This window comes from Jaculus jaculus, chromosome 4, assembly GCF_020740685.1.
Source record: "Jaculus jaculus isolate mJacJac1 chromosome 4, mJacJac1.mat.Y.cur, whole genome shotgun sequence".
In the NCBI taxonomy this organism is placed as follows: Eukaryota; Metazoa; Chordata; class Mammalia; order Rodentia; family Dipodidae; genus Jaculus; species Jaculus jaculus.
In genome coordinates, this window is record NC_059105.1 from 61555069 (window position 1) to 61567559 (window position 12491).

The window sequence follows — 12491 nt, forward strand, 5'->3', positions numbered from 1 at the left end:
CCTGGGGTTCCAGGCATGGGCAGCCGAGCTGGCCTTTCTACATGGCTGCTGAGGAGCAAACTCGGGTCCTTACGGTTGGACAGTAAGTTCCCCATTCCTGCTGAACCTATCCAACCTATAACATTGCAATAACATACTATGATCTACAGATGTGTTTGGCTGCATTTATGAAGCCCAGGGGATACAAACTGGATACTTGGAACACACACTGAGAATGATCAAATGTTCCCACCCACCATTTTATTTTACTTTTCCAATAATTCTCCACGGCCTTACTAGAGTGAAACCTTACCTAGAAAAACCAAACAAAAACAAAGAAAAACAAAAAACCTTACTTTAATTTTCAATTTTTATTTCTCTGCAAGCCGAGAGAAAGGGAAAACTATGAATGTCAGATTCTTGCTCCACTGTGTGCACCCGGCTTTATGTGCACACAAAGGAAATGAAGCTGGGCTGGCAGACTGTATAAGCAAGTGCCTCTCATCACTGAACCATCTACCCAGCCCTACATTTCTTTTTCTTTTTTTTTTTCTTCTTTGTTGTTTATTCAAGGTAATCTCAGGATGACGATCTCATGACGATCCTCCTACCTATGCCTCCTGAGCACTGGGATTAAAGGCATGCACAACCACACCCCATCCTAAATTTCTTTTTAGGTACATAATACTGACACATTTATTGGGTATAGTGTAGTATGTCAATGTATGTATATAATATATAATGACCAAGTCAGGATACCTAGCATAACATTATCTTAAACACTGATGATTTCACTGTGGTAAGAATATTTAAAAACTCTCCCTTATAACTAGTTTGGAATGTAAGATAAATTAACTATTGTCAGCCTACTGTGCTATAGAACACAAACTTATTCACCCTAATTTTTTTGCTATTTGTGTCAGTAACAACCTCTCCTTTTCCCCACCCAGTCTCTGATAGCCACTATTCTATTTTCTACTTCTATCACATCAACTTTTTAATATTCTACATATGAATAAGATCATGCAGAGTCTGTATGTGACCTATTTCACTTGGCACAATGGCCTTAGCTCCACCCAATATTACCACAAGTGACAAAATTTCATCTTCAAATAATCAAATAATATTTTAGTATTTCACTTTATTCATCTGCATATGTATATATGTATGTTTTATTTATTTTTAATAATAAGAAACCAAACTTAAAATTAGCATATATGGTAATAAGTTTCATTATGGCATTTTCATAATACTTTGTTTTGCAACTATCTTCTTTCCAAAACTCTAGCTCTGCTCAGCCTTCTACATACTGACCCAAATCCTAACATTACAGTTTTACTCAGTGGTAGAAGGTGCTTGTTTAACATGTAGGGCCATGTGTTCAATCACCAGGACCACCAAAAACATAAACAAAAACCAAAATATTGACAACATGTGTCTTGGAATGGTGAAAAGATAAGACTTTTTGCCACTTTCCATTTCATTATCTAATAAAGTGCAAGATGAAAATTGACAGTTGGCTAGGTATTTTCCCTTCGCTTCATCTGTGTTGCCCTTCACTGGTATCGTATCAAAAATTTCACTTCCAAGCCAGGCGTGGTGGCGCACGCCTTTAATCCCAGCACTCGGGAGGCAGAGGTAGAAGGATCACCATGAGTTCAAGGCCACCCTGAAACTACATAGTGAATTCCAGGTCAGCCTGGGCTACAGTGAGACCCTACCTCAAAAACAAAACAAAACAAAACAAAAAGTAACTTAAAAATTTCTCTTCTGAGCTAGAGAGATGGCTTAATAGTTAAGATGCTGCCTGCAAAGCCCAAGGATTCATGTTTGACTCGACAGGTCCCATGTAAGCCAGATGCACACAAGCACGCAAGGTCGCATATACGCATAAGGGGGCACACACATCTGGAGTTCAAGTGCGGTGGCTAGAGGTCTTGGCACACCAATCTTCTTTCTCTCTCACTCTCTTGTATAAAAAAATTTCTCTTACCTTCAAAGATCCCACTTGCACACAGCTGATGTGAAGTATTAAAGAATGCTAGGAGTTTTAAAAACCAAGAAGAGAGCTGGGCATGGTGGTGCCACTTTTAATCCCAGCATTTGGGAGGCATTGGTAGGAGAATCGCCATGAGTTTGAGGCCAGCCTGAGACCACGTAGTGAATTCCAGGTCTGCCTGTGCTAGGGTGAGACCCTACTTCAAACCCCGCCCCCCCAAAAAAAGAAAAACAGAAAGAAACATGCTGAGTATATTAACATCTGTCCTGCTAAGACATGTTGAAATAATAATTACAAACTACTGTTCTTAAACAATGAATATGTGAAATATAGAAATCTCCATGCTAATATACAGAACTAAATGAAAAAGTAAGATTGCTTGGCATTATCTAGGTTTTATAAAAACTTGGGACTGGAGAGATGGCTTGGAGGTTAAGGCACTTTCCTGCAAAGCCAAAGGGCCCAGGTTCAATTCCCCAGTACCCACATAAGCCAGATGCACAAGGTGGTGCATGCATCTGTAGTTCTCAGTGGCTAGAGGCCCTAGTGTGCCCATTCTCTCCTTCTCTCTTACCTCTCAAATAAACAAATAGATAAAAATATTTTTAAAAACTCAGTAAAAAATCTCTGTTAAAGGAGAGAGGAAATATAAGTTAACCTAATGAATTTTGTATAAGAAATGGAAGAAAGAATCTTTTGAGCTTATAGGAAAATATGTCTTCATATATAGTATATTACTTAAACTATAAATAGTATTGTGAAACAAAATAGAACTTAGTGGCACACTCCAGGTATTAATGAGTTTACCTAGATTTAACTTCTACATTTTGGGGCCTCTGATGATCAGCTTTAACTTCAAATTTCAACAAATCTTTTACTTAAGATATAATAAGTTAACATTTCAGCTAACGACAAACTATTAGACCAAAATAAGTAAAGAAACATAACATTTGACCAAAATGCAGGGCCATTCAAAGCCTCCAATCTAAGTGCATACCTTACCTTGGCCTAAAACCTGTTGCCACCTCCAATAGGTATGAAAGCAGTATCACTACTGAGAACAATGACTGCACTTACAGCGTGACTATAGCACTACTTTTAGTGTAGAACTCAGTAAAAACACCAAATATAACACAGCTAAATATGAAGATTATTTGAAACACATCACAATTACACGGTGAATTTAAAATTTTAATTATATGTTCTACTTTTTTATTTATTTTTTTACCTGCTTTGCAATTTCTCTTAGGCAGGCTACTCCTTGTTCAAAACTGGGGAATGCTACTGAGCCATACTTTTGGTATTCAGGGACTGGTCTGATTTTTATTGTAGCTTCTGTTATTACACCCAGAGTTCCTGAAAAAGAAGGGGATAATCCAATATATCACATGAAAATTTTCTAAATCATTTAAAATCTACTTACTTTATTTACAACTATATTGATTTAAACTATTCGATTAGGGAATGATGACTATGCAAGTCTTTTGAAATAATGCAAGTCTTTTGAAATAAGAGAGAAGTAAATTGTATAATTTCAAAAATGTTTTTAGACTAGGCTTTTCTTAGTTATATATAAATATTTAAAAACATTTTTACCCTTTCTCCAAGAAAGTTAAATGAGTCTTTAAGTATTATACCTTATTAAAAGAAAATATACAGAGAAACAGTAGGATTTTATATTTCTTATGCATTAAGACCAAAGTAAATTCTGAGATATATGCCTATTTTTACCATGAAAATAATTTACTGGGGCAAAAAGAATTTAACTTTCTTGAAATCTTAAGATGAATGAAGAAATGTGAGAAACAATTATCTTGCCTTTTCTAAGAACTAATAGAAAGAAAAAGGCATTACTGAGATGAATAAAAAAATAAGTTAAATATAACCATACGGCCTACATATCTATGCCAAAATATTTGAAGGAATATTATTATACTTCCTCTTAGTCAAAAAGCTGAGAAGTGATAGAATATTATTAAAAAGAAATTTATTCACAAAACCAAGCTTTTCAAATCAGTAGTCTCTCAAATACAAATGACAGAAATCAATAGCATTACTAGCCAATTTTCCAAAAATCAGTTTTCAAGTGTAGAGGAAAAGTGTTGAAATTATAAAAATTAATTATTGTACTAGAAATAAATGAAAATACAAAAGTCAAGCCTACCAAATATAAGCTACTAAAACCAACTTACAAAGACATGTTATAAGAACTTATGTAGAATAAATGAGCCCATGAAAATTAAATTAGATTACAATATATTCACTACAACATAATTTCTAGTGATTTCTGACTCAGATTTAAAATATGACCATCTTCAGGAGACTGGTGGTGAATGGCCATTTCTTCCGCCTCCATCACTGAGTTCAGCGGAGTCATGTTGGGACGAAGCACCTGGAAGTTCATGACGTCCATGGTCCACCGTGGTCACTAAGAGGAGAGCCCGGGAAAGACCTTGCCATTGTCAGTAGAAAATAAGTGGTGGTTACTGGCTGTGATGGCTGTTTTCTTTGGATCTGGATTTGTAGCACCTTTATCGTAAAGTTTTAATTCATCCATTTAACAGATATGAAGAATGCTGAAGAAGTACAACCTAAGAAATGGATCAGATTCCTAAATTCCTCCAAGATATGCCTATAAATCAACTAATGATGTAATTGTTTAATGTCTCTTCTCTGAGAAAAAAAAAAGTATGACCCTCTTATAACTTGTATAGTCACAAAAGCTCTGAAACTTGGTCCAATTAATATTTTAGTATGAATCAGACATCTTGTAAAATTCAAAATACAACCAAAGTAGCTAAATCTTCTCTTTTGTTTGAAATGTAATTTTTACCAAAAAAAATCCATTCATTTGAAATGAAAAAGCTTAGTATAGTCATACATACACAAAACCATTTTTTAAAAAATATTTTGTGTGTTATTTTTATTTATTTACTTGAGAGTGATAGACAGAGAGAGAAAGAGGCAGGGGAGGGGGAGGGAGGGAGGGAGGGAGGGAGGGAGGGAGGGAGGGAGGGAGAATGGGCACGCCAGGGCTTCCAGCCAATGCAAACGAATTCCAGACATGTGTGCCCCCTTGTGCATCTGGCTAACGTGAGTCCTGGGGAATTGAGCCTCAAACCGGGGTCCTTAGGCTTCACAGGCAAGCACTTAACCACTAAGCCATCTCTCCAGCCCCAAACCATCATTTTTAATGCAATTTAGATTATCCCTCCCAAAAACCTGCACCAATTAAACAGCCATGCTCCATTGCTACATTCACACCCTAGCCAACTATTAATTTATTTTGCCTATATAAATTTGCATATTCTAATCATTTTAAATCAGAGGAACCTCACAACATGTGGTTTTTCAGTTGCCATACTTTTAAGGTTCATTCATTTAACAGTTTTTATCGTTGCCAAATATTATTCTATCCTATGGTATAATCCACTGTGTTCATCTATTCATTAGCTGATGGACCTACTGTACTTTCTGGCTACCATGACTAATGCTACTATGAATATATGTATCCAAGTTTTGCGGGGGGTATATATATTTCTTCCTTTCTCTTGGGACATATATCTAACTTTTTCTTTTGTCAGTGCTGGGGATCAAACCCAGGGCTCAGACATGCTAGGCAATCCCTCTACCACTGACTGAGTTATAGAGTTACAGCCCCAACCCTTTTTAAATTTTACTTTCCAAAGTCTCATAAAGCTACTCAGGCTGGCTTTGTATCTATCTTACCATGCATCCCAGAAAGGCCTTGAACTTGTGGTTCTTCTGTTTCAAAACCCTGAGTAGTTAGGATTACAGGCTGTACCTCCAAACCCAGTTAGACTTTCTTAATTTCAGAAGGAATCTTTTATCCTATCCCACTGTAACACCTGGTTGTCACCTACCTTTTCCTGAGCCTAAATTTCAGATGCCTGAAGCAAAGAGGAGGAACTCAGTAATACTTTTTCTTAAAATATTAAAACGCAATGCATTTATTAAAAACGTTTCAGGGCTGGAGAAATGGTTTCACGGTTAAGGTGCTTGCCTGAGAAGCCTAAGAACCCAAGTTTGACTCCCCAGAACCCACATAAGCCAGACGCAGAAGTTGACACATTCGCACAAAGTCACGCATGCACACAAGGGGCGCACACATGTGGAGTTCGACTGCAGTGACTAGAGGTCCTGGCATGCCAATTTTCTCTCTCTCATAAAAAAATTTTTCTTTAAATGTTTTACATTACTGTTTTGAGACAGGGTCTTGTGTTGCTCAGGCTGGTCTAAAACTCCCAGGCTCAAATGATTCTCCCACTGCAGCTTCCTAAGTGCTGGGGCTACAGGTACATGCCACCATACCTCATTTTAATTTGTGAATATAATCAACACAGAAGAATCCAAAAATGGCAACCAGCAGGATATATGCCATTATCTAGATTTTTACTCTGAGATTTCCTTTGTTAGTTAGGGCTATTTTTCCAGGGTTGATTTCCTCTGGTGATTTGGTGACCCATTTGGTATCAAAACCAAAGCTGACACGTATTATTTTCCTTTCACTTTTCTTTAGGCTTTTCGGTGTTTCTTCTAACAATCAATAAGAGGGTTATTTGTTCCAGCCTCCCAAGAATTCCTGCTAAGATTACTTCCCACATTTCTTCAGAGTAAGTCAAAACCATGGGGTCATACATCACTCTCAGAGAACAATAAAAGTTTAGTGGCCTCTGTCACGCTATGCCTCCTCTCTCCCCCGAGCTGGGCTTCCTGTGTGCCCTTTCAGCAGCATCTTCCTCTTCTGAACTGCTCTCTCCCCAACAGACAACGTCCAGGTTTCACAGCGTCCACTCTACAGGTGTCTTACTTTATATCTTTAGCCTCTGATTCAAAACAAGCGAAGGTGAACCCGCTAGTCTGCCTGGCCCCACTTGTCAGAGCAGCAGCATTATAGATGTCCCTCCTGTTTTCTCCAGCACAATCCTCATTCCAGGGCATGTCTTCCTTTTCACTGGTATCTTCTGTAGCTTGAAATCTTTCTTTCATATCCATAGCAATGTTGTAATACATGTTTTTAAACACCTCAGGCAGCTTCTCAGCTTCCTCCCTTGACTTTTGTCTTGCTTTACTCTCCATTGAAAATATGATCTTTTCTTTGTATGTGTTATGGTCATGCCTCAATGGGTCATAATGGATTATATCCTTGTATTCTTAGCAGATACTGATCCTTTGCTTGTAGGGTTGTTCAAGTTGACATTCAAAACACTTCATACAACATTTAAGGTTTCCTTTCTGAATCAAGCTCACCTTCCTCAGGCATTTGATTTTCATTTACCTCCTCTAGTTCCACTTCACTGTCACTCTCCAGAAACCTAGAATCCATGAAGAATCTTTCATCATTTCCAAAGTGAGAGTATATAAATGCTTGAGTTTCTGTCCAACTCTGCCTCAAACTGAGGCTTAATTTTGAGCTTGTCATTGTTATCCTTGGAATCCAATTCCTCCTCATCATCAGTGCTGTCAAACAGCTTCTCAGTCCTGCGTAAGAACTCACTTCAGGGGCTAGAGAGATGGCACAGCAGTTAAAGCACTTGCCTGCAATGCCTAACAACCTGGGTTCGATTCCCCAGTAGGCCACGCAGAGCCAGATGAACAAGGTGGTACATGCACCTGGCATTCATTTACAGTGGCTAAAGGCCCTGGCACACTTGTTCTATGTGACACCCCCCCACAAATAAATAAATAATTTAAAAAAAAGAACTCACTTCATAATCATAGCCTCGACTGGTGGGGCAGAAGTTCTGCCTAGAATGGGGCACTAACTGGGGTCTGAATCATCTTTCCCTTGGCTTTAACGAATGGATGTCTTGATGGGAGAAGAAAACCTAGTTGACCAAGGTTCCTGGTCTACTTGTCCTCAACATTTAGGAAGTAAATTTCCCCCTGTATGTCCTTGACTGACTTTTGAATTCTGTACATGTTTCTACATACATGAATTCTATAAATGTACATACTATTAACTCAAACAGCTTATTTTAAAATGTACAGGCTAGGGCTGGAGAGATGGCTTAGCAGTTAAGGCATTTGTCTGCAAAGCCAAAGGACCTTGGTTTGAGTCCCTAGGACCCACATAAGCCAGATGTACAAGGGAGACTGCATGCATCTGGAGTACATTTGCAGTAGCTGGAGGCCTGGCATCTGCATGCGCTCGCTCACTTGCTCGCTTTCTTTCAAATAAATAATTTTTTTAAATGCACATGCTTTTATATTAGCAAATGCTCTTTACAGTTCTCACCTTGTATCAAAATTCTAGGTATTGACAAAAAAAAAAAAAAGCCATGCCTTCCATTTCTGTATACCTTATTGCCTCCATGTATGGAGTGCCGGCACTCTCTAGTAGTCAAGCCTACCATAATACTATAAAGGAGAGGTTTGAAGTTACTCAGTATAAAATGGCACTTTTAAAAATATTTTTATTTACTCATTTAAGGAGGAGAAAGAATATGAGCATGCAAAGGCCTTCTGCCACTGCAAACAAACTCCAGATGCATGCACCACTTTGTGCATCTGGCTTTACATGGGTACTGGGGATTCTAACCTGGGCCATCAGGCATTACAAACAAGTGGCTTTAACTGCTGAGCTGTCTCTCTAGCCTGTAAGTCACTGCTTTATCACAAGGTTAATGAAGTGACCGAAGTGAATCTACAGAGTTAGCCATTCATGAATTCTGCGAAGTATTTGTCTAAAACTAATAAAACCTCTCATAATGGGAAAACTAACTCTATGGTAACTTTATGATTAAGAAGAGTGGTACTGGGAATCAGGGAGATGGTCCAGCGGGTAAAACCAATCACTGGGCTAGCATTAAGACTTGCATTTGATTTTCCACCCCCTCCCGCACCCACAAAAAAAAACAAAAACAAAAACGTGTGGCAAAACATACCTGTAACTGTAGCCCTGTGAGACATGGAGACAGGAGGATACACTGAGGCTTACTATCAGTCAGTCTAACCAAAAGATCTGAAAACAGTGAACTCCAGATTCAGTGAGAGAGCCTGCCTCAAGAAAACAAAGTGGAAAAATGACAGAGGAGGATGCCCAACATCCTCCTCTGACCTCTGCACGCATGTGTATCCATGTACACACATCTGCACACATACATGCATATACTACAAATACTACATACCACATACCATATATTATATTCAACACACAGAGATGGGAAAAGATAAAAGGAAGAGGAAGAAGAAGGGAGGCGGAGGAAGGGGAGAGGGAGGAGGAGGAAGGAGAGTAAAGGAAAGAAAGAAGGGAGAAGAGAAGAATGGTGAATTTCAATTTGGTGAAATTCTGAATTTGTTATCTCCCTCTACACTCCATACAGATCCTACAAAGTTATTCCAAAGGCTTAAAAAAAAAAAAAAAAACCTGCTGCAAATGTCAAATTACATATCACCTCTAGCCAGAGATAAAAAGAAAAAGGAAGGGCTGGAGAGATATTAGTGGTTAAAGCACTTGCCTGCAAAGCCTGAGGACTCACTTTCAACTCTACAGGTCCCACGTAAGCCAGTCACACAGTGATGCAAACATGAAAGGTCGCACAAGTGCACAAAGGGGCACGTGTCTGGAGTTCGAGTGCAGTGGTTGGAGGCCCTAGTATACCAATTTTCTCACTCCTTCATAAATAAAAATAAAAGGCAGTCTCTTGGGCCTCAAAAAAAAAAAAAACAGGAAAGGGAAAGAAAAGCGAGGAAAAGAAAGAGAAGAAAAAGGAAGGGCAGGCATGGTAGCACACACCTTTAATCCCACCACTCAGGAGGCAGAGGCCAGATCGCTGTGAGTTGCAGGCCCGACTGAGCTGACATAGTAAATTCCAGGTCAGTCTGAGCTACAGCAAGACCCTGCCTCAAAAAAAAAAAAAAAAAAAAAAAAAGAAAGAAAGAAAGAAAGAAAGAAAGAGAAGAAGAAGGAAGAAGGCAGAGGAAGAGGAAGAAGAAGAAGAAGAGGGAATCCTATAGATTTTTTATAGCCTTTCAGATACAGGCTCACAAGAATAGAAAATAAGTAAGGGAAGTTTCAAAGATCAGATCACACAATAAAGAGCTGAAGGTGTCAAACATGGTGGCTCACACCTGTAATCCCAAGAGTTAAGAAGCTGAAATAAAATGATTGGTCCAAATTTGAGACCAGCCTGAGCTACATAGTAACTTTCAGACCACCCTGGGCTATAGAGCATGCTATCCAAAAAAGTAATAATAATAATGTAAACCATTTCAAATGCTTTAAATAAACTATAATTTTATCTTATTAAACAAATTAGGGCATCTAATATTGAAGGAAAAGAAGCTGTTTATTGAAATATATGAAAAATTCCCAACACTAAACAAGACAAACACATTAAGCTTCATGTGGACAGCCATGTGTAGAACATCAAAGGATGGGAAAATAAGATTTTATGGTATAACAAATAGTTTCAAAGTTGTTATCAAATGATTTAACTGTAACACACAAAAGGTTAAACTTGAGGAAAAGTTTGTGAGCACATTTCAAGAAAGAGGTTATGATTTAGGTAGCTCAAAAGAGCAGCTAAAAGCACATTTTGCAAAGCGATATAACTTCAAATAAATTTATTTCCAATCAAACTACCTCCTAGCCTGTATTTTAAAAACTCTATATTCACATCAGGCTGAAATAGTGAAAGAAAAAAAAAAAACATAGTTGTAAATACAACTGACCGCAAAACAATAGCCACAAAACAGCAATAGATGTACTATTTGGTGAACACATACTGTATATTCATAATGGCTTAGCATGGTCTCATTTAATCCTCATAAGCCTATAAGAAAGGATACTTTTAGTATATCTATTTTATAGATAATAACACTGGGACAGAAATTACTCAAGTTAGATGAAGTCACAGAATTATAATATCACATATTTTCACAGTATTGAGACACTGACCTCCATTTTTTAATAATGGATGTGCAGATATATTTACCTTCAGATCCCATAATGAAGTGATGGATATCAGGGCCTGTTGACATACGAGGTCCTTGACAGCTTTTTTCTACTACACCTCTAGGTGTTACCATTTTCATATGAATCACCTGTTTAATACAATAAATAGTGTCAATTCAGACATCTATTAGTGAAATCAGTGTGTACACATACTTTCACTGATCCTTATTATAACACTACTTGATAAATACTGGACTAAATGATGCCCTTTGGAACTTTTAGGTATCTTTGGGGCATTCTTAAACTAAAGATAAATTTTACTGTTAACCTTAACAACAAAAATAATCAGCCAGGCATAGTGGAGCACACCTTTAGTACCAGTGCAGTGTTTGAGAAGCAGAGGATTGCCATGAGTTTGAAGCCACTCTGAGATAAAATAGTGAATTCCAGGTCAGCCTGGCCTAAAGTGAGACCCCAAACTCAAAAAATGCAAAAGAAAAATCATTCCAAAATTATATGCTTCTAGAGTTAAGTTGATGTAAGGATCTTCATCATCTTAAGAACAGATGAGGGCTGGACAGATGGCTCAGTACTTCAGACACATGCCTACAAAGCCTAAGGACCCAAGTACGATTCCCCAGGACCCACGTAAAGCTAGATGCACAAGGTGGCACATGCATCCAGAGTTTGTTTGCAGTGGCTGGAGGCCCTGGCACACCCATTCTCTCTCAACTAATTAAAAAAAAAACAAGGAAGAGTACCTTCCATTAGACCAGATTTAGCCTATATCATCTAAATGATAAAAAACAAAAGACTCACAAAAAAAATGGCAATGGTATCATTTAAAAAAAAAAAAAAAAACAGCTGCAGTTGGGCATGGTGGCACACACCTTTGATCCCAGCACTCAGGAGGCAGAGGTAGGAGGATCACCATGAGTTCAAGGCCACCCTGAGACTACATAGTGAATTCCAGGTCAGGCTGGGCTAGAGTGAGACCCTACCTTGAGAAAAAAAAAAAAAAAAAAAAGATGCTTGAGTGTGTTTTTGGTTATTATATGATAATGTGTGTCCCTTGCACACAAGGACAGAAGACAACATCATGTATCTTTCCTCTGTTGCTCATTAGCTTATTTCTTTGGGGCAGACTCTTTCACTGATCTCAGAACTGCCACTTTTCTTTCAGTGAGACTATCAGCTGACCAGCGAGAACCAGCAATTCTCAAGTCTATGCTCCCCACAAGACTGGGACTACAGGTGTGCATGGCCACACTAGTTACATGCATGGGTGCTGGAAACTGAACCTTCAAGGCAAATCAGGCCCTCATGCCTATGTAGCAAGCACTCTTAACTGATGAACCATCTCTACAGCCCCCAATAACAACATCTTAATGGGCTCATTCTTTCATTTAACAATATTTTTGAAACAGTATTATTCATGTCAAGAACTATACAACTAGGTGCCTAAATTCTAGGGGAATAATGCACTCTTGGGGCTGGAAATATAGCACAGAGGTAGAGCACTTGCCTAGCATGTTAAAAGTCCTGGTTGAGTTCAACCCCTAGCACCCTCATACACACACATGTGATTCTTGC

At 38.3% G+C, this 12491-nt stretch overlaps 1 protein-coding gene across 2 annotated transcripts in view; it reads right to left on the bottom strand.

Moving 5' to 3' along the window:
- Positions 1-12491, bottom strand: part of Agps (alkylglycerone phosphate synthase) — a 131257-nt gene that overhangs the window by 60155 nt on the left and 58611 nt on the right. For both annotated transcript variants that reach the window (XM_004660228.2, XM_045147132.1), the window contains exons 10-11: positions 10939-11047; positions 3207-3334 (exon numbers count right to left, since the gene is read on the bottom strand). In XM_004660228.2, coding sequence (XP_004660285.2) covers positions 3207-3334; positions 10939-11047 — 237 coding nt within the window. The remainder of the gene's footprint in view (positions 1-3206; positions 3335-10938; positions 11048-12491) is intronic.